The 24165-nt window shown below is 34.9% G+C and overlaps 1 protein-coding gene across 2 annotated transcripts in view; it reads left to right on the forward strand.

Moving 5' to 3' along the window:
* The first annotated feature begins 7383 nt into the window (after positions 1-7383).
* The window catches only part of LOC129243916 (aquaporin), a 117750-nt gene continuing 100968 nt past the window's right edge, over positions 7384-24165 (forward strand). Inside the window, exons 1-2 of one of the 2 annotated variants that reach the window (XM_054881367.1) lie at positions 7384-7644; positions 8273-8575. In XM_054881367.1, coding sequence (XP_054737342.1) covers positions 8560-8575 — 16 coding nt within the window. In that variant the 5' untranslated portion in view covers positions 7384-7644; positions 8273-8559. Of the gene's footprint in view, positions 8576-24165 lie in introns of both variants that reach the window. The other variant, XM_054881366.1, reaches the window with a different exon arrangement.

Genomic DNA, 24165 nt, shown 5'->3' on the forward strand with positions numbered 1-24165 from the left:
AAATTTGGAATTTTTTGCAAATTTTTATTCAATTATTTCTTTAATTTTAAATGCGCATTTTATCTATAGTTATCGAGAATTCTGTAAGGGTTGGCGAGAAATGAACATAAAATAAAAAGGGGGTGAATAAGAGGTGACATTTAGGGTAGAAAATAAAACACCATTAGATAAGCAAAAATGTGAATTGTGTGCAACTCTATCCACAAATGCCTTCGACGTTTATTTATGAAAAGATTTATAACACCGCGTTACACACATTCTGTCCTATGAACCAAATATACTTTTTCGGAAAGGGGATAAAAAATAAAAATACACGATTTTCATGTACACGTCTCAATTTTTTTTATTTTTTTATTTTATAACTTTAAACGAGCAATTCTTGTATGCATATCTGTATAGCCACACGATCTCAGGATTAGCTTAACGGATTTGAATGAAATTGGGCACACAGATACCGTATCACATTTCTAGACTTTTCACTTAGGTGTTGCCACTGACAATGTTTCACAGGGTTGCCACCTGTTCGAAATTAAAAAAAAAATTGCATGAGATATGCCGATGTGGGTATCAAAAGAAAAGTATTTCACTCCGCATTACAATAGAGATATGAAACCCCGAATTTTTTATTATTTTTATTATATTAAAATTAAAAATTGTTACATTAAAAATCATTTAAAATCAGCCGCCACTATACTCACTGCTTAAAGCGTGATGCAAAGAGTTCGGTTGTTCTCTTTGACAAATTTCCTTCTCGTACAAGGTCATTGAAGTCGGCTTGCGTTACTAAATGCGGCACTGCAGTCCCAAGTTCACTGGGTGTTGGTACAAATTCCGATACTTCTGGTTCCCTGCATCTCGCAATCGATGCAAGAAATGTTGATAGCATTGTTGGTGCTACTGTTGGTTCTCCATCCCTTAATTCGGGAACATCATCAAAAATCTCCATTGAAGCCTCTATACGTTCTTCTGGTGAGTACAGAACCGCTGGAATAACCGATTCTAGCGAATTTTGTTGCGGAGAAAGTATTGGTACCCTTAAGTTTGAGTAAAAGTTACGCAAAAGTAGCACAGTTCACTGCAGTGCTCCGTACGTGGTAGCGAAATTATTGGTACAGAATACTTTATTGTTGACCTTCCATCAGTAAACTTGCATAAATTTCTATAGCAATAGTCGCACACGACTTCCGGAGTATACCACAGTATACCAGTAAGGAACATAAGCAGTCTTGAATATTTTCTGAAACGAATTAACCACTGTTTTCGTAATATTTTTAAAATGTTTAATCGATGCGAATAAACCACAAACGTAACAAAAGTTATTTCGAGTCGGGCACTGCATTTTTCGTAAGATGAAATATACAGAAAGACGTTTTCGCGCAACAGAACTTAAAACAATTGCCAAAGTATACGTCTCCTAGTAGCGCAACTGTCAGATGATCGGAACTTCCGGAACTCTAACAAACACACAAACGGCACAGAGTGTGTTGTATGAAACAATAAATTAAAGGTTAATAAGTTGTTTAAAAATTTGGAGTCCCTTCAAGTTATGCCGAAAATTTAGAAAAAAAATTTTTTTTTGGAAAAAAAAATTCAAGAAAATCTGAGAATTGATAAACTTTTTTTTTTAAATTTTACATAATAAAAACATTTCCACGAGTCTGCCTGCAGAAATTCAGCGCGATTGGATCACGGAAAAAGGGTTAAAAATGTATCCAAAGTTTTTCACACAGGCGGACTACGAGCTCTATATTTTATACATAAAAAAAATTCTGACGTGTACATGAAAATCGCCGATACACGTTATTTTTATTTTTTCTCCCCTTTCCGATAGAGTATATTTGGTTCATAGGACAGAAAAAAGTTCGTTTTTGTAACGCAACTGTAATAATACAAAATTTGAACTAGACAGCTGCAGCATACAAACCGACAAGCAGTGGAGAGTTATTTACTAAAAAAGTTATTCAAAAACCAAATTTGATGATTAATTTTGATTCAAACTTATTTGTGTATTTTTTTTTTTATTTTCCTGATATGGATGATAAAAATTGTAGTGAGACAGACGGTTCTTACTTGGATTAGTGAGCAGCTCATTTGTATATTGGAGAGAAATAATATTTTCTTATTTAAAAAAATTGTAAATTAGTATTTCTCAAACTGCTTCGCAAATCAAAATGATTAATGAAATTTCAAACGTGTTAGTGCAACTAGCATTCCATCTATAAAATCTCATTTTCGCGTTCTTCTCATTTGGTTACGATCGCCTACTCGTTTCTCTCCGTTCAGGTTGAACGTTTCTTCTGCAAAATGCATTTTTAAACATAAAAATAAAAATGCTATAAAATGATTACTCCTGTTGTGCTCTTCATATTGTTCCAGAATTTTATTGCTGCACGATTGCTTTCAGTCTTTCTTGTTCTTCTCTTTCAAAGTTTCATTTATTCACAATAGATATTAACTGTTACTTTTCGCCATTGTTGCCATGGCAAATTTCCATAATCCACTTAAATTATGAAAATTAAGTCTAGTTGTCAAGGTAAGTTTTGCCCAAACGCCCCTTTAAAAAATAGTCAGAGGTAAGATTTAAAAATGAATTATGCCAGATATTATTTCATTACCATATTCCACTTGATTATTTTGAAAAAAGTTATATTTTGTAGTAGTAATATTGCCTAACTCTTTAATACTGTAGCTTTAAATACGATATTAGAGTAACACATCGGGTGAAAAATCCGGGACTAAAACATAGATTGCACTAGTTCTATTGCATTCACCTATTTTTCGGTTATTATTAATCTTAAAAAGACAGCTGTTGAAATTTCATGATATTCCACCTATTAGTTTGTGGGTTATTATGCTAAGAGCATCGCTACTTTTGTTATTTTCAAAACAATGGATCAGAAATAATTTCGTATTTTAATTTTTCACTGCTTCTTGATGGGAGAAAATACCGTTCGAGCGAAGCGATGGCTTGTTATGGGGACTCCACTCCGTCAAAAACAACAGTAAAACGATGGTCAGCTGACTTCAAACGTGGTCGTAGAGACACCGTAGCTGCACAACGCAGAGGACGTCCAAATGAGGCGGTAACACCAGAAAACACCAAAAAAATCCACAAAATCGTTTTGAATGATCGAAAACTGTAGTTGCGTGAGTTAGCTGACATCGTAAAGATATCAAAAGGGCGTGTTGGCTTTCTAATGCTTGAGCATTTGACTATGAGAAAGTTATGTTGAAAGTGGGTGCCGCGTTTGCTTACTGTTGACCAAAAAAACAAAAAACAAAGAATTGCTCCCACATCCACCGCATTCGCCAGATTTAGCTCCCAGGGACTACTGAATGTTCGCAAACCTAAAAAATGCTCGCCGTTAAGAAATTTCGCTCCAATGCAGATATTATCGCTGAAATTGAGGCATATTTTGAGGCAAACGATAATTCTTTTTTTTTTTTAATGTTAGAGCGGCGCTAGAATGATTGCGTAGTTTTTGATAGAAATAAAGCTAATTTTGAACAAAAAAAATGTTTTCTTTGTTAGGCCCGTGACATTTCAGCCCACGTGTTGTGTTGTAAGACTAAATTGTACTTCTATTATTATTTTATTTTTTTTTTATTGCTACCAAAAAATAGTAGGTATACCTGTCTATATGACAAAAAGTAATTTGTTTTACAGATATTTGGAGAGTTAAGTGACACTATAAGATCATTGCTCTTCAAGATCATTTTGGAATATGTAACTCATTTTTAAAATATTTACTGTGATAATTTGGATAGTACATAAATATACTTCTTATTCTTACATCAAAAAAGGCAATTGGTGTTTTTCGTTTAAGTCTCTTCTTATTGAATTCTTCTTCAGCAGGAAACTACCTCGTCGTCAAATTATTATAGAAAAAATGTATTCATTGGTAAAAACGGCAAACAAAATCACAAACAAATAAAACGAAAGCTTTCAAGGCGTTAATGGAAGTTTCACTTTTTCTTCGTAGTTGATTTTGAGACAATTGAGAGTAGTTCAACAACAAGCCCAATATCTTTGTCATAAAACACCAAACCAAAGAAAAACGTTTCCTCTTAGAGGGACTGGGTCCGCATTCTTTGGCAAAACTCCCAACTTGTTGCGTTCGTTGGTTGGTTAGAGTGGTAATTCATCCAGAATCCAACTGGGAAGCGCTAGTTACTAACTAACTTTTTTACTTTACGAACATCTTTTGTTTTACTCTTAAACGAAGGCGTTGAGAGAATTGGCACATTCTGTCAAAAATGAACTTCACTTTAACGTAATTCATTTGGCGATCTAAATTACTTGGAATTATAGGTTTAAAAATGCCATTTATAGGGATTGTTAAAAGTCAACTGCTAAATAAAGAATATTATTCAGGCATTATTCGACATTTGAAGAAGAAAGTACATGGAAAAAGTCCAAACTTTTTGAAAAAACTCAACTTATCTATCATTGAAAATGAATCTTTGGCCAAAACCTCAAGAAATATCATCGAAAAATCGCAACTTTTTTCTCTTTTCAGTACTCACATTACTACTTCGGGGCAATCTTTTTCAGTCAAAAAAATCACTCATAAAAGAGAATAAGCTGGATGTGATTCCAGAAAATGCGTTTCAAAAATGTTTCGATGTTTGGCTTCTTCGTATAAATGCTTTATTTCGGAAACAGCACATTTTGAACACAATTAATTTGAAAGAATAATTAGTAATTTTTTCTACCCGTTTTAGAAGTAAAATAAAGTCAACAATGTTTCTACTTCAGAAGGTTTTTCACGTAGCGTATTTGAATATAACTCGAAAAGATATTGGAACTCATTATGAGGCATAGAGAGACTACTGAGCATAGCCTCAGCTAGTAAAGAAAGAAAAAATTTAAGGCGCGTGTTCTTTTTTATACCAAAGACATTTTTAAATTACATTTTCTTTCAAAAAAATTAAAAACGAAAACAATGTATAAAAAAAACATAAAAATTTTTAAATTAACCGAATTTAAAAAATCTAACATCATAGAGTACCTTAAATAAATCTTAACATTATTAAGTTTTTTTTTTCAAAAATTTTCCCAACATCATTTTATATTTATTTATTGAGCTGAAGAATAAATTCACAGCGTTTTATATTTTCTTTTATTTTACAAAGCTTTTTTTTTGTTGTTTGGCAAAGGGTAAGTATTCATTCGATAGAACTCTTTATGCTCTACAAAACTATGTTATTTGTATTTTTGAGTTATTTAATTTTTGCTTTTTTTTAGTATTGATGCTTGGAAATGGAATGCCCAAGAGGCAAAAATCAACATTTTCGACACCTGCTCTTCTTTGCTTTTCATCGAGGTCAAAAGCACGGGAAATTTACGACGTATATAGAGAAGGTGTCATAGGCGAGTCTACAGCACGGAAATGGTTTGCAAAGTTCAAAAATGGTTACTTTGACGTCGATGACACGTACCGTAGCGGAAGGCCTTGTGAATTCGATGAACAACACCTCAAATCACTTTTGAAGGGCAAGGGTCGCCAAACCAGTAATGAATTGGCGGAGAAAATTAACTGCGATCATAAAACGATTCATTCAATGGAACGTACATAAAAATTGGGAACCTGGTTGCCTCACGAGACCTGATCGACATGATCAAACCATACTCCCTCACGGCAACGCCAGGCCCCTTGTTGCACAAGTCGTGAAAGCCGCACGCAAAGAGCTCGAATGACAGGTCCGCCGTATTCTTCGGACCTTGCACCGACCGAATACCATCTTTTCCGTTCTCCGTCAAACCATCCGAAGGGTCATTACAAACTGGCTCAACAACTTCTTTGACACCAGACCAGGCGATTTGTGGCGGAACGGCATCAACAACTTTGTCGAGAGGTTTGAAGTGGTTGCAAACAGCAACGGCGAATATATAACTGATTAACTTATTTATATAATTATTGTTTTTTATTAAAATAAAAGTCTTCATCGAAAGATAAAAAAAAGTCTTACAATAAAAAGAAAAGTCCTAGTCAAAAGACGAAACCATCAAGTTTAGTTATTAATATTGGGTGGATAACCTGTCAAAAGCCTTAGAAAAATCCACTTGAAAATCGCAAAATCCCAGGTATCCAAACAATCTTTCATAAAGGCAGCGAAATTCGTTGACGTAGATCTGCCCGCAACAAATCCATGTTGATTAGGAAAAAACAAATTTTTAACGGCACAGTATATTTATACTTACTTGTTTTCTTATTTATATGGCCTGATCAAAGATCACAACCCGTTACCGGGTTAAAGCCGACTCAATAAGTCTCGCCAGGCGTCTCTATCTTGCGCGCACCTTCTTCAATTTGTTACCCCAAGCGATGATAGGACTCCCTCGACTTGGTCCTTCCATCGGAGGCGTGGTCTTACCCTACATCATTGTCCTCTAACTTGCCATCCGAACAGCTTCTTCACTGGAGCTTCTGCATCTATACGCTCAAAGTGGCCCAGCCAGCGCAAGCGCTAAATATAAATGCGCTTCACTATGTCCCCATTGTTGTAGAGCCCATACAGCTCATGGGTCATTCGCCGGTAGTAGTTATCGCCAACACGAAGACCACCGAACATTTTCCGAAACACCATTCTCTCGAATACCCCAAGAGCAGCTGCATTAGTCTGAGACACAACTTTGACTATGCACTCAAATAGTTTGCAAACTGTAGCAAGGCGAATCGGTAAATCAGTTGATTTATTTTTAGACTAGACATTTAGACTATTGTGAACATCTGTCAGTTTTAATAGCATCGTACTACATCACTGACCGTTTTAGAAGGGGCCTGTGCCGAGAGAAAAGGCGAGTATTTTAGATAAATCTTAGAAAAAATTAGCAGCTCAAAAAACCAGATGCTCCATTCTGTAGGACGTCAAAAGCGAATGCGCTACCATCAGCATTATTGATCTGCAGTTACATGCAAGCCTTTTAGAAGTTGGAAATAACAAAACTCTCGCAGTTGTTATTAAAATAACACACAGTTAACCGGCCTTTTAAGTAACCAACGACAAAAAGGTAAACAGCGCCAAACGACGACAAGTCGCCGTCAACATGAAGCTGCTGCGTGAAGCCGCTGAGCTCTGCTCGCCTGCTAACTGCTTATGCTCTGTTACTGCCGCTGCTAACACGACTGCTAACGGCCGCCGAGTTGGCTGATTGCCATGCCTGCCTGCTTTAACTCAGAGGCCGCGTTAACTTGCCCGGCTTGATTGACTACGACCGCAGCTGCGACTGCGACTGAGGCTGGCGTTCGTGTTGGTGCTGGTGCTGGTTGTTTGGTTGCTTTGGTTGTTTGTTGTTGTTGGTGTTGATGTTGCTGGTGATGTGTGCGCGCGCCGTTTTTGCGCTTCCAACTACTATATCAACTGAAGTCAACTGCAGACTGTGTTTATTTACGCTCGAACACCGAACGTGGTAGCAACGCGCAATCAAAGAAACAACCGCAACAAAATTACAAATTAAAGAAATTCAAAACAACAAACAAAAATCTAATAAAATAGTCAATTTGTTGAAATTACACATACTAACTAACTCAAAGTGCCTTTAAAGAAGTGATTAAACTGTTCAAATATTTACACACGAAATTTGTTGAAATCAAATCGAGTGGCAGCAACAACTTCACATGGTTATCAGCAGCTTAGAAGGTTTTATCAAAAAAATTGTAAATTAATCAACTAATTTCGCGCCATTGAATTTTTAATCAATTCAACATAGAGAAAAGCAACTTTTTTTTGCTAGTGACATTTCATTATTTTTATTTTAAAGTAATTAGAAAAAACTTTCTACGTGCACTTTTATTTCATTAGAAATTGTGTGTTTGTGGAGCATCAAAGACATTCAGTTGTTAATCGAAGTAAGGTGAAAAACAAAACCGAAAACTTCACCAATTCACCCACGAGCATTTGGTGCAGCTGGACCGCACTTTCGTTTTCTAAACACACGCTTTTTGGGCTCCTTTATTTGGCAGTGAAAAGAAAACAAAACAAGCAAAAAACTGGCGATAAAGAAGAAATGGTTGGCTGCAATTGCTGCTGAATAGACAATAGTTTAGTGTTTGAAAGCGAAAAACAGTTTGCCAATTGAAATCGCAATAAAAATAAGTGCCTTCTCTTTACTTTTTGCCAAATTCAAACTTTTGATTTTAATTTTGTTGCGCCCACTTGCACTTGCACGCGCATAAACACGCATAAACACGCACACACAGGCAAGCGCGCACATTGAAGCGGTGAATTAATTGTGACTTTCGTTTCGTTTCATTTCATTGATTGCCAGCACACAGCCACTTGCAGACGAACACTTTTTGAGTGAATTTTGTGAAGAAAACCAACTACGCGCCACGTTTCAGCCCACATTGGACATTTGATTGCGATTTTGCAACGCTTTAATTGCAGACAAGTGCTATTGTGCTTTTTACTAAACAGCACCAAATTAAAAAAACAAAACTAAAAAAAAATCAGCGCAACAAAAACATATTTTTTGCGAACACATTTCACATTGCGAAAGCATTTTTTCAATCGATTATAAAAGCACCACTTTAAACCAATACAGACTTAGCAAAAATGGAGGAGAAACGTGGTAAGTGAATTTTACATAAAAAAAATAAAATTATAAAAAGTGTTGAATGACTGTTGGGAAACCCCTTTACCAGCAGTTGACCACTTGAAAACACTTGTTGGATATTTTGTTAAATTTTATATTTGCTTTGAACAAATGCGAATTCAGCGCAGATAACAAATTGAAGCAATTAGAGAAAAACATTCGAAACAGTTGATAAATGCAGATGGTTTCTTTTTATTATCTCAAGTGATGTTATCTTACCCTGTTACGAGGGGTGCCTTTTATAAGTCGGGATTAGAGGACAAAAACAAATTTTAATCATCGAAAATCACTTTATTGTTTTTCAAAATATTCTCCATGAAGATCTATACACTTTTGCATGCGTTTGAACCAATTGTCGAAGCACTTTTACCACTCTGAATGAGGTACCTACAAAACATGCATTCTGAATGCCGCAACCGCTTCTTCAGGTGTCGAAAAACGTTCACCTCTCAGTTTGTTTTTTACGTACGGGAATAAAAAGGAGTCAGGACTATACGGTGGATGACCCATTAATTCGATGTTTTGGGTGTTCAAAAATGCAGTTGTTTGAGCCGATGTGTGAGAGCTCGCATTGTCCTGGTGAAGAGTGATCCGTCTTTGGCGATTGGTTTTCCTAATTTCTTGGAAGACAACTGGCAAACAAATGGTTGTGTACCACTCAGAATTTACTATTCTGCGTTGTTCTAGTGGTACGGTTGCGACATGTCCAGTTTTTTCGAAAAAACAGGCGTCCAATTGCTTGGAAGTGCTTCGTGCGCGAACAACTTTTGTTGGATTTGGCTCATCTTGAAACACCCATACAGTCGACTGCTGTTTACTTTCGGGCTCATACGCGTAAATCCCGTCACGATGTCATAGACGTTTCCTTCGACCAATCGGCACGAGCCTTTTTTTGAGCGATTGACAAATTGTGTGGGATCCAACGCGAACAAATTTTTTTGACAGTATGCTGCAATATTGAATGTATGCTGGTCCCACTAATGCCTAAGATTGTCTCAATCTCACGATAGGTCACATGACGATCTTGCAATATCAGTTCGCGCACAGCATCAATGGTTTTCGGAACAACAACTGATTTTGGACGACCTTCACGAAATTCGTCTTGGAGTGAACTACGACCAGGATTGAATTCACCATACCATCGATAAACACTGGTCCTTGATGGAGCTTCATCGCCAAAAAATGAATTAAGTTCATCCATGCAATGTTGCTGAGTTAATCCACGTCGAAAGTTGTAAAAAATAATCGCACGAAAATGTTCACGATTTAATTCCATTTTTGAACCGAGATGAATCTTTAAAGTTACTGTAAACAACACAAATAGCGCTGGTATTTCAAAACGTTCTGAGTACGTAAAAGCCAAAAAATGTCAAACTTTGCGATACAGCTGTCAGTTGCCAGATTGCAACACCAGGGTTGCCAAATCCCGAAATATAAAAGGCACCCCTCGTACTTCGGAGGAGTCATTTGTATACCTTGCTAAAATTGTTTGGAAAGTTAATAACATAAAACCAAGGCGAATCCTTACAAATTGGAGTTATTTCATCGGCTAAAGGGTGCTTGTTTGTCCAAGTACGAGTTGTTATATCTTATTTTCTTTTTCTTCCCTCAACTGAAATTCGACAATAGCCCACCAAATTATAAAGGCTGATCAATTTAGAAGTATCGCATTTTAAATTGAAATAAAACAACGAAAGTTCAAACTGATTAGGCAATATTTATTATTTTTGTGCAGAACCATTCCTGATATTTATTTTTTAAAGATTTTTTTTCCTTGTTCACTCCTCTCGGGAGCATAGGGCCTCGACAAGACTCTTTCATTATACACGGTTCTGTGCTGTTATTTTTCCACCGTCCCATGAGATGTCGGCATCTGCTAGTTCGCGCAACATCGACCTTCTCCATGTGTTTTTGATCGACCGCGACCTCTGCTGCCTTGCGGGTTCAGTGTGTGACCTATCCATTGCCATTTTCTGCGTTTCATTTGCCTAAGAATGGATTCCTCGTTCGTTAAACTCCACAGTGCGTCGTTACTGATGGTGCTTGACCAGAATATTCTGCAAATGATGTGGAGACATTTGTTGATAAAGTATTGTAGCCTCTGTGTGATGGTGTTAGAGACCAGTCATGTTTCGCTTCCATACAACAATACGGACTTCACGCATGAGCCGAATATTCGTTGTTTAGTGGGTGTGGAGATTTGCGAACTCTCCCATACCTACAGCTGACATCTTCATCTGCTCCACCATCTGCCGTGATAATGCAGCCGAGGTAGCAGAAGCTTTCGACGAATTCCACCGGGCATCCGTCAACCAATATCTGCCTTGCGTTATTATGGTTAACTCTCATGGTCTTGGTCTTGATGATGTTGACCTCCAGTCTGACAGTGCGTGACAGCGCGACTAGTTTGTCCGCCTTCGCTTGCATGTCAGAGAGTTTTAAAGATAATCCCTTTCAAATGTTGGCCGCAACTGCGCCGTAATTCGGCCGTCCGTTAACACCAATTTTAAATGACTCGCTGGAGGACTGCGGTCGGTACCGCGTGAATAAGTTTAGTAACCCCATGTTGATGGTTTTCCGATCTATTACTTTTATCCAATTGGGCATCAGGAGCTGTTACCCATTCTAGCAAATTCAAAGCAGTGATAGCTAGTGTCTTATTTGGTAATATACTGATAGTTATTTACAATTGGACTAGCACACCTCTCATGCTTCGCTACGGCTCAATCTGATATGAAGTATGTCCACACTGCTGGCTGAAACACAATGGGAACTGGTACGGCCCTGTACGGCATTGGAAAACAGAGAAGGCATGGACATCGATCCAACGATCCATCTCCATGCCCCTTGACTTCATGCCATCAATAGTCGTACTTGAAAAGAGATACAGGATGCTTCCACAGGGGTTTAATTGTAGTCAAACTCGGAAAATGAGCCTGGCAAACACTGTTCTCGGCTCCAGAACTGAGCACGGTTCTGGCTCTGGTGTCTACGTGGAATCCAGCGGGACAAAACTACACTTTGCTCTTGGAATGCACGTATCTCTGCTTCAAGAAGAGGTGTATGCTGTTCAAGAAGCGATAAACTTTGTTGTGTAAAACAGATGGAGAGGCAGATATATATGTGTCTGCAGCAACAGCCAAGCTGCGCTCATGGCCTTAGACAGCCCCCTAACCACATCAAGGGTAGTCGAGCCGTGTAACTCCAGGCTGAACTATGTCGGTAGACATAATAGCCTAATGCTAACATGGGTCCCGCGTCGTGGGTAACGAGACGTCTGACTCCTTAGCTAGGATGGGCTCTGAGGCCAACTTCTTTGGCCAATGTACAATGGACTGAATTGTGTCTAAGTGCTCTAGTGGTCTAGTTGTGCTGACAAAAAAAAATCGGATCATAAGTAAAATTTAGAGAAATAAATAGAAATATTTCGCCACCACCAAAATCCTGAAAGTTTCTTCCAAGTGGCTTAAAAGCAAATTTATTTAATTTTCATTTATTTATTATACGGAAAGTAAATGAGAAATTACCTAACTACAGTACGTATAGCACAAGTAGCACAGACTTCAGCTCAAAGACAAATTTCTTATGTGAGTTCGAACTTAATTACCTGGCTAATAATTCAGTTTACCAGTCACAAGTATGCGCGAAAAACGGCTAAATGATGAATAAGCTTTCCTTTATAAATCAACATCATCAAGCAGCGATCACGGCTCAGGGTGAGCTTTAGCTTCGTCCACAATCCCCTTCCAATCTGCACGGTTTATAGCACAGACTTTCAGTCCCTAACTCGCAGCTTTTTCAGGTCAGCTATGACTTGGGCAAGCCAGGATAACCTTAGACGTCCTCGAGCCCAGCTCATCTGACAGTTTGTTGTTAAAATGGATTTTTGAGAGCGGCTTTCCTCCATGCGCACAGAGTGTTCTAACCATAGGCGCCTGTGGGATTTAATGGGTTTAACGACATTTTCTTCCCAGCATAAGTTCAGCAACTCTTCGTTGTAGCGTATGCGAAACGTTCCAACATTGCAGCGTATGTGGGCTAAATACCCTTCGGAGAACTTTTCGCTCGAACACTCTTCAGCTTCTTCCATCTTTGCTCTGTTATTGGCCAGTACTCGCAGCCGTACGACAGCATCGGCAGTTTTATTGGCTGGTACAGGCGGAGCTTACATTTACGTGTTAGCAGTTTAGACTTCAGCAATTTTGTGTGGGCGTAATATGCTTCGTTTGCTGCAAATAAATAATGAAATTGTCTTTATAAAAAATTAACTAGGCAAATAACTTATTCAACGCCTCAGCTATTCTACGATGTGAAAGAAGAGCCAGAGCAATTCGCAAAAATGCTGTAACTCAGTCAAAAAATCCTAAATATACCCATTTTAAACTTTTCAATTTTTTTAACACTTTTTAGTTTTTATTATAAATAAGTATGTTTTTAATAAAATCAAATAAATATTTTGTTTACATTAAAAAAAATGTCACAGGAAAATGTTTGTACTATAGCCAATTAATTGGCATTGAATTTAAGTCCTCAGTTTGATAGGCTCTTTCATGCTGCACCGAACGCCAGATGTTTTTTATAGGATCAATTTTGAAGACAAAAATGCACATCAAGGCAAATTTTTAGAAAAAATGTCTACCATTTGGTGTTTCATATTTGCAACGATAACTGAATCAGGGGTCAACAGAATGCTACTCATGAGCTAACCAACTCGGCTACGCCAGCCAGAATGTGTAAAAAGTATGTGCAAAGAAAGAGCAGTTGTCATGAGTGAGCTTTGTTAACTAAAACAAAAAATTTAACCTGTTCAAATGACAGAAAGGTGTTTACGAGTAAAATTACTGAATAACATTTGAACAATAAAAACAGAACGCAGAAATGTATGTAAATATGTACAAATGTTTATAAATAAAAGTGACCGATTACAATACTCAAACAGCTGTAGATCCAAGTACATACTATAAGAAGAAGAAAAAGAAAAGTAATTTAAAAGCCGATATGCAGACTCTTCTGTTATTTTTTTTTCTTTTTTTTCATGTACACAAATTTTCTTATTCTGGAGTTTTGAACGCTGAAAAAAATGCAGATTAACAGGATTTTTTTCTTCCACAATCCAAAGAATCTTTACGAATATAAATATAGCGCACACGCAGCGCTCACATGCAGCCATTGATGTCATCGTAAAATTGAATTAACAACAACATTTAATGTGTCATTTCAAGCCTAACTTAACCCCTTTTCGTTGTTGTATTTATGGCACAGAATGGAAATTTTAATGCGAAGGGAGAAAAAAATGATGGAAAAAAAGGATTTCTACTGCCTTTTTATATGCAAATATTTTGGTAAAATTTCGCCACAAAAACCAAACATTTTTTGCATGGTTTTAGAATACAATACATATAAACATACATACATACATAGAGGCACATACAAATGCATAAATCATTTCAACCGCAACAATTAACAAATTCAAGATATTTGCTTCCATTTACGCTGCAGGTGATGGAGAAACCGAATTGTATGTTTGTATATACAATACTTTCATATGTCTGCTAAAAAAGGAAATTTATGTGTACAACAATTAATATGATTAATTTGAAAAAAAAACAACAAAACATTTATCACAACAAACTTCTCAAAAATCTTGTTCGTTCATCTTCAGCTGACTTCCTTAATTAATTTATTTATTTACATTGCTTTTTTAGCTTATTTTCTGCTATTTTCACACACACACACACACACGCCTGTGAATGGGTGTGGACCGCTACCGGTGCGGCCAACTGTCCAACGGTGTCATCAACTCTGTTGCTTGGCTGGCTGCTGGTTTAATGGAATGCGTTAATTTGGTGGAGTCACGTTTTAGTTGCTTTTCTATGCGAATTTCGCCAGCTTCACAAATACATACAAGCATTCGCCTATACACTTATCCAAAGTTCACACAATCGCATGTGTTTAATTGAATTTTCAAATTCAAGCCTCAAGTTGAAGTTCATGTTTGGTCGCAACTTCTCGCCGCCAGCTGCGCTTCTATAAGCGGCATTCATCCAAAGTTCATAACTGAGCAAATTTCCAACTTTTGAACAAAATTCACAAAAAGCCATGTGACTAACTGCCCTGGAATAAAGTAATTCACTGACCACTGCTAAACAAAAACTATAAATACAAAAACAAAAAAACTATCTGAAAAGAAAAAAAACTTACCCAAATAAACTATTATCAAGCCAGTCGACGACCATAAGCGAATTACGATAAGATTGCCACTTTTTTGACACTCAAACTACACTCGAATAATATTTATAATGTCTGCATATTTGTAGATAAAAATAGAAATACATCTTATAAGATTAAACCGCAAAGTACTATAAGCCCCTAGAATGGCCAATTAACCACTTTATATAGAATTTATATGACGCTAAGCCTATAGGCTTTATGCAAAGTGTTGATAATACAGTGAAATGAAACTGAAAGGGAAATACCTGCCCTGTAGAAGAAGAAGAGTTTAATATACGCATGCATATGTACACACATACAGTGAGTCTCATAATTATAGCATATAGACTTGTTGACAAGTTATGATAAAAATAGTTTAATAGTTTTTTGTTTATGAAAACAAAGTTTATTTCAAAGAAAAACCATATACATTCAGCTTTCAAACTTTGCGGAAATTTGAAAAAAATCTGCATATCTCCATCGAAATTCCACAGTTTTTAAGCAGAGTTGTTTAAAATTTTTTGGGTACTTGGCTTTGTAGGCTATTGAATTTGGGTATAATAAGGTGCAAGTTTCAAGTGGCTTAAAAACCGCGTTGATTTTTGAGATTTTTTTTTCTGACGGTCTTACGCATTTTCTCAATATAACGAAGACTTGATTTTTTTTAGCTACAAGGGGGCACACAAATTGTCATCCCATTTGGTTTGGAATCTATTAAAGGTGGTATTTTTAAATCAGCTGGGACGTTTTTTCCTTCACCGTGTGCATACGGCTGTCAGCTTAGAATGAAACAAGGCGAATTCATTATTTGTTTTCTAGTTTCTCAGTACTTTGCTTTGACAATCAAACGTACAAAACATTATTGTTGGTCTAGTGCCACTACCTTTAGTGAATGCGCCTTGATACTGCTTCAGCTGCTAGTTCAATACTGACAATAATAAAAAACCAAAATTTTTACTAAACAAACAAAAAAGTAATATTTTAAACAAAAACAATAAACTTATTAAAATTCATATTAAACTAAAATCAAAACGGTTGACTACTGAAGAAACTAAAAGCAAAACTAGTAAGTAAAATTTTTAATAAATTAAATTTAAACTAATATTTAAATAATTTAGTTACTTAAAATAAAAAAGGGAAGGAAAAATTTAATTAAATTTGGCGTTGCCTGATATACTTGAAAAAAAAAAAAACAATAATAATTGAAATAAAAATGCGGAAAACAGCAAAAAGCAAATTAAAAAACTTAAAAATATAAAATAAATATAAAAGAAAAAACTTTAATCACAATAAAAATATTTAAAAATAAAAACGAAAAGGTGACAAAAATCACTTCAATTTGAATATTTCGAAAAAAGCTTAATCCAAAACAAAACTAAAAATTAAGTGTACGAAAAACATGGCGAAAAAAGACTTCTATTCAATTTGATGTTAAAAAATGCGAAATAAAAATATTTATATATTTACTTTTTTTACATTTTTTTATTTTTAAAATATTTACATAATAATAAACTATTTAACAAATAATGACTTAGTAGCGCTAGCAGCAAAAGTATTCGGTAAAACAATAGAAAAAATCATATTAAAATATAACGAAAAATAGAGTGAAAAAAATTATGGCTTAAAATGATAAATTTTAGGATATAAATAATTAAAAGTAAAAACAAAAAAAAAATTGAAAACAAAAATAGAAAATTTAATTAAATGTAAAAATAAAATTTAAAAAAAGCCAAATTAAAATTAAAAAAAAAAAAAAAATTTAACAACCAAAAGGAATATGTAATAAAAATTAATTCATCTTGAGTATTTCTAAAAAACTTTAATTAAGTAAATTGAAAGTAAAATGTGAAAAACAACAAAACAAAATGGGAAGTAAAGAAATTTCTACTCAATTTTATGACCCCTGATAAACAAAAATATTTGATAATTAAATTTATTAAATTTTTTTTAATTTTAAAAAACTTAAAAACCATATTAAAATACAACTAAAATAAAATTAAAAAATTTCCAGCTTGAAATTGTAAATTTAAAGAAATAAAAAATTATTTAAAATTGAAAGCAAAAATAAACAAAAAAATAGATCAAATGAAACTAAAAAACTAATATTAAAAAGGGCAAATTAAAATTAAAATGAAGTAAAAAAAAAGAAAATTAAAATTAAATTATTTCAAAATAGAAAAGAAAATTTGACATTTAAAGTCAAATTTAAAATTATAAATTTAAGAAAACAAAAAATTATTTAAAATTAAAACACAAAAATAAAAATATTAAAAAGAAATACTAAAAAAGCCAAACTAAAATAAAAAACTACTGTAGTTTAATGATAAAAAAGAAAATTTAAGAAAAATTTATTAAATTTGAATATTCCCAAAAAAGCGTAAATGAAACTAAAATTAAATAAATTAAAAGTAAAATGTGAAAAATATCAAAAGAAAATGGAAAATAAAAAAATTTCGACTGAATTTTATGATCTCCGATATTTATTTTATTTAGTTTTTTATTTTTGAATTAACTTATTAACAAGTAATGACTTGAGAAGCGAAGGTATTCAGCCCAAAATAAAACTAAAAATCATATTAAAAAATTACTAAAATTAAAAGGAAAAAAATATAGCTAGAAATTATAAATTTATGGAAATAAAAAAATCATTTACAATGAGAACCAAAAAGAAAAATTAATTAAAAAATGAAAAATCAAAAATACATATTAAAAAAGGCCAAGCTAAAATTTAAAAAAGTTTATTGTATTTAAAAATAAAAAAGTTAATTAACAGAAAGTAATTTCAAAACAAACTTATATTCTACATATATTAAAATAAAGGGTTTTCCAATAACAGGTGTTATTTAAATATACAGAGTGGGCCAAATAAAACCTACTAATGACTAAAGACTACTGCCTAGCAGTATGCGCAGTTGCTCCATCTTGTTGAAACCACAAATTAGGATACTGCTCAGCCATTGGCCGCAATCAATGTTCTGTAAGAAGCTCCTGAAATCGATTCCGGCGTTTCATCCTCATTTTCGAAGAAATATGGACCGATAACTCTAGTGGCCATAACACCGCACCAAACAGTACATTTAGATCGGTGCAACTGATGTTGGTGTGTTGTCCTTGGTTTTTCAGAGCCCCACAATCTAGTTTTGTTTATTGTCATAACCATTTAAATGGAAAGGCGCTTGATCCGACATCAAAGTATTATTTAAAAAAATCAATTTGTGTGGCTAATTGTGCAGTAATAGAAAAGCTCGATAATTTTAACACGTTGTATTGTACTGTAGGGTTCCATAATAACTTTATGACTTTTTCCTTTGGGGCCACGTGAAAAACGAAGGTCTACGCCAACAGTCCAGGGTCGATTCAAGACTTCAAAGGTGGAATTCGTTAGGCTATCGAGGACATAGGGCAGCCACTTTGCAATTCGGTTATGGAAAATTTCATGAAAAAGATATTGTCCTGTAAGCGTGGTCGTGGTGGTCATTTGCCTGATGATATTTTCCACTATTAACGGCACACCTTCCTCTTTATAATGAAATAAACATCCGATCATTTATATTGAAAAATAGCTTTTTTCTTTGAGTATCAAAATAACACCTCTTATTGGAAAACCCTTTATAAAAAACAACGAAATTAAAACTAATATTAAAATTAAAATTAAAATAACAAGAAAAAAAAATTCAACTCAAAACATTTTCAAATTAGCTTAAAATTACATAATTAAATGTTTGTTCTACATGGTGGCGCATAATTAATCATCCAATTTAGTTTTTAAATAACCTTTTTACAAAATAAAAAAAAAAATATTGAGTGATGGAAATCTTTACTTTACACTGAGTTTAGTTGAACAATAGCAAAGAATGTTTCATCCAATATTGGGATAATCTGCACTTCTGCTTTATCACCAATTTTTGTTTTTTGTCGAGACAGACCAGCAAGTGCAGCACCCAGACTCAATTAAATCCATTGTACTACACTCGGATTCCCTTTTTAATTTTCTTTAAATCTACTCGATCTCCGAAGAAATCTGAGTAGATCTTGTAAAGCCAAGGAGTAAAGGTGGTCGCTCCTTAACACATCAGTGCCAAAAATCTCACGCCTGATTGGAGCGAAGGACAGACACACGGTGGTCCGCCGTCTCATCCTCCTCTCCACATGCTGGGGAGAGTGCACTGCCTGAGATACCCACATTTTCGATGTGTTTTGCCCGTACAAGGTGGTCCGTCATCAGTCCAACCAGACTCCTACAGTCCCCTCTGCTTAGTGACAGGAGGAACTACGACAGTCGGTCGAACATGACAGGTAACATCAGTTTTAGCCATCACCAAGTCGATTCTCGTACTAAATTAACCATTCAATCACTTGCGCGACCTTTTAGGTGGTGACTTTCCACTAAGCCGCCAGCGCATTCGCTTTAGGCCTACAAGAAGCATTGTCTGCTTTGTACCTACTTATATCGAATTTTTTTTTTCGATTTATTTTTTTACTAAATAAAAAAAAAATGATTTTGAGTGACGGAAATCTTTACGCACTCCATTGCTTCTCTTTTCGTATACTGCAGCTGTGTAGTTCCAACTGAGCAATTCGATTGGCATACAACGCCATTTGTAAAAATTATAAAACTTCCGATATGGTGATTAATTTTGCGCCACCTTGTTAAGCTTTGGGAACATTTTACCTAATATGCACCTGTATATAATATGTCCAGCATCAGTTTTTAATATTTTTTTTTTTTTTTTTTCAATATTAAAAATTCTTTTAAATCTTTAACAATTATCCTACTCGAATTTATTTGTTTTTCTCGCATTACTTTCAATCATTCATAAAGCTAATGAGCACGCACGCAAATCATTCCGTTTGGAGATTTCAAAGTGCCGACAACCGTGCATCAACAACAACAACAAAAAAGGAAACCGAGTTACATTCACTTGAACAAAATATTATAATAGAAGTGAGTAATAGTGAGAACTTTTTAATTGTGCAAAACAAAGTTCAGCAAAAAACTTGCACGAGTATAAAATTTTCCATTTCCGCCGAGGCCATATAACCTAAGTGGTATTTAGTAATTTGAGTTCTATTCCATTAGGAGGCAGCTATTGTTCATAAAGAGTTTTATAATAAAATTGCGATTATAAACTTCGAAAGCACAATTAAATATTTAATGCTTACATATGAATATGTAGATATGTAGATTTGTTTAGATGCTCATCCATGTCTGTGTCTGTGTGCGTGGGCATTGCTTTCTTAATTATTTTTAATTGAATAACAAACAAAGTAGGGAATACCGAAATGAAATTGGTTAGGTAAGCGACAGAGTTGAAATGTATGATATATGTGTGTATGTGCGTATGAGTGTACGTGCGTCTCTCTTCATGCACTAAAGTATGCGTGTATGTATGTGCGTCTCTCTTCATGCACTAAAGTATGCGTGTGTGTATGTGTGTCTTCATGTAGTAAAGTATGTGTGTAAGTGTGTGTGTCAGTTTCACATTTGTAGATTTGTGAATTTCTCTCAAAGACATCTGACATTCGCAAGCAATTAATTAGACCCCAGAAAGGCGTGAGAAGGCAATTTTATTACCAATATTTTTATTTAACTTGAAGATGAGTGGAAAATTTAGCATTTAGAATTTATTGCGCTATGATGACATAATTACTTGTATACTTGTCTTAAGTGTTTTTATTGCCTAGTAAAAGTGATTTGTGTGTCAGTGGTTAGTAATGAAAGCGCCAATTAACTCACTACTAATAATCGCTTCGCAAAGTGAATTAATTGTAAATTTTTGCCTTTCATTTATAAGAAATTCTTCGAAATCTTGGCAAGCAAAACTTGTACAGGTTAATTACTAGTATTTGAACTTATAATGGATTATGAAATTGCATACTCACAATTGTTCTAAATATTTTGACTGAAAAGTGTGAAATTTTGAGGAAAACTTGTTCAAAATTTTTTGAAATTTACACAAAGTTTGAAACTTGGCATTACATAGATAGAATAAACCACATTTTCAAAAAAAAGTTTAAAATTAAATAAAACACAAATAAATTATGAAATTTGTGATTAAATCCCAGTGCTGTAGTTATTTAATGTTCATACAGACGCCCTCAACAAACCAAGCCAGCAGCATTTCCACCAATTTTGGCTATTTATTGTTTCTTATTTTTTTTATAAAAGTATAGCCTATTATATGGGAAATTCCATAAAAATCCACATTTAAAACTTTGAAGAAAACTTGCCACCAAAATGTTTAAATTTTTAAGTTTTATAGTCAATATACAAGTTTTATTATAATAAAGTGCAGGTTTGAATAAGCTCTAAATTCTCGTTAATTTTTTTGCTTGATGGTGTTGCGCTTTTTATCCGGTATTTCTTTCAAAATTTCCATATTGGTATTTCCCAAAATATACTCAGAATATCCAAAATACAAATTCATTTCTCAAAAGTGATATTATCGATTTCAAAATACTCCCTATCAACTGTAAGGAACATATGCCAGCGTTTGATGCTGCTCCCGAGACATTTCTGGAACTTATTTTCGGTATAGCCATCACAGCCGTCTTTGATTTTTCAATTACTTACTTTACATCCCGTAGTGGTTTTTTCACTCGATCAAACAGAAAAAATATCAGGGAGCCATATCAGGTAAATTCGATGACTGTTGGCTGGCATTCGTTTCATTTGGATAATGCTGGCACTGCGCGACGGTGCGTTATCTTAGTGCAAAATTCCTATCTCATAAAGACCAAATATGGTAACAGTCCCTGCCTGACCTTCTGGCATAAAGTCGTGGTGTACATCGCCGTTGCAATCCATAAAAACCATGAGCATATCTTTTTTTTTATTGAAATCGATGTGGTTTTTTTGGTCCTGGTTCATTCGGAGCGTGCCGTACTCATAAACTTACGTCCCGTCTACAGTAATGATGCATTTGATGAATGTTGGGTCAGATTCAGCTTAGGAAATCATATCTTTGGCGATATCAATGCGATTTTTGCAATAAATTCCATTCATAAAATACGACAATGAGTGCTCTGAAATCATGATGGTGACCCTGGAGTACCTCAGTACTATACCTAGAATACACAGCAGATATACTAATGCCAACTACTCGAATATACCTGAAAGACGATTTGCAGACGACACAGTTTTAATGTCAGCTAACAACAATAAAAGAGCAACAACAAAAACACTGCAAGATAAGCAATCAACTACAGCACTATTTCTTGAAAATGGGGTGTTAAGGTCAATAAAGACGAAACACAACATGTAATATACGCGAAGCGAAAATCTGCAAGACATCCAATCCAAATTAATGGAGAGAACGTAAAAATACAATCAAGTGCAAAGTATTTAAGCATCATCATTGACTCAAAACTCACATGGAAACAACAAAAGTTGAGCAAGAGAAATGAGATGAAAAACAAATTCCGACAACTCTACTCGCTACTAGGAAAACAGAGTCCAGGTCAAAATCCCGAAAACACATGCCCGAATGGACATTCACCCGAAACCCAATCACCCGAAAATAATTTACCCGAATAAATTTGCCCGAATACGAATACCCGAATCTTATTAATTTTCCCGAAAAATGCCCGAAAAATGCCCGAAAAAATAAAAATAAATTTTATATAAAAATGTTAATAAATAATTAAAATTCAAAATTTTGTAAACAAGTTTTAATTATATGGCATGGTGTGAAAGAAATTGAATTGTGTGAATTTAGGATATTTGAATGTTGTATGCTAAATTAGTTAAGTATTCCAAAAATTAACCTTCACTAATTCCGCTTTCGCTGTATCCTGATTGGGCGGATGTTCATGAGGAGATTTTTTAGGGCCTTTTAAAACTATTAACTCAGAAACTGTCTGCAATGTAATTGCCCGCGCTTTGCATTCTTTTCTTCGAACCAATTGACAGTCCCAATAGAATTGATTATTTTTCGACGGTTTGGATCTGACATAAATGTATCCTCCGATTATTAATTTTTTTCCGACAAGTTGTCCCACTTCCTCAATTTCTTCCATTTTTATGAATAATTAAGAACGAATGACTGACTGATGAATTTGACACAAGAATTTTGACAACATTTGTTATGAATAAATAAAGGAATAGCACTCTTTTGTTCTTTTCTTGCATGTACTTCAAGTGTATACTAATTCTTAATTATTTTAAATTTTTTTTTCTTTTCGGGTAAAAGGATTCGGGCAAATGGGTTCGGGCGAAGACGTTCGGGCAAAAAAATTCGGGAAACTGTCAATTCGGGGAAATATACATTCGGGCGTGTGGATTCGGGCGGGTGTTTTCGGGCGTTTGGGCGTAAACGGGAAAACAATCAAACCTAAGCTTATTTAATAAGAAAATAATATATAACATGGACATGGGCACACGGACTTGAAATATGGGTGACTGCCAGTAAATCAAACCTACAAATTATACAGAGAAGTCCATCTAAGATGCTAAGCACAATAATAAACGAAGTTTGGTACATAAGAAATGACGATATTCACCACGACGTCGGCATAGACACAGTCACTGAAACAGGATCTTGCGCCTACTAGAGCACAAAAACTATGAAATGGGACTGATCCCTGAAATGGAACTTCAACCAAGAAGACTAAAGCGCAAAACACCCACAGATCTTGCTCGTACTCTAATATAAATAAAATTATAGAAAACTATGTTGTGCTAACTAAATGCTACCAAAGACAATAATGTTCTCTTCCAACTTTGTGGCAACATGGCGATAATCCAAATCATTAACTACAATGTCCTGAACGGATCCATAAGCAATTTCCAAAGTCCTCTGCCAGTTTTCTGATGGTTTATTTGCGGATTTTGATCAATTTTTCTTTCACTTTATTGATGTTCTCATCAGTTTTCGATGTCGACGGCCTGCCAGTACCCAGGCCATTCGTCATCCTCGATGGACTGACGATCTCTTCCGAAGCGTTCATGCCACTCGTAAACGGCTGTTTTCTTTAGAGTATCATTACCGAAACAGTATCCCAACATTTCTAAGATTTTCGCACCACTTAATCCATTTTTAATGCAAAATTTACAACAAACTCGTTGCAAATTCAAGTCCATTTTTAAAATAGTAAAAAAAAACTAAAAAACGTGCGGAGGTACATTTACTCAAGACGGCGTAACTTTGCCAAATGTCAAGCAAAGGTGATAAAATATTGGTAGGAATATTAATCACATATGTGACAACTTAACAAAAGGATCAAAACTCAAATCAGTTGACTTAGAGCGTCACCTGGCGATTGTTCCGGTAACTTTGGTCAAGGTGATATTGGCTTGAAAGCCTGGTTTTACTTATTACCTAAGGTTCTTGGGCTATAATTTCTTCGATTACGAA

Source organism: Anastrepha obliqua, chromosome 4, assembly GCF_027943255.1.
Source record: "Anastrepha obliqua isolate idAnaObli1 chromosome 4, idAnaObli1_1.0, whole genome shotgun sequence".
Taxonomy (NCBI): Eukaryota; Metazoa; Arthropoda; class Insecta; order Diptera; family Tephritidae; genus Anastrepha; species Anastrepha obliqua.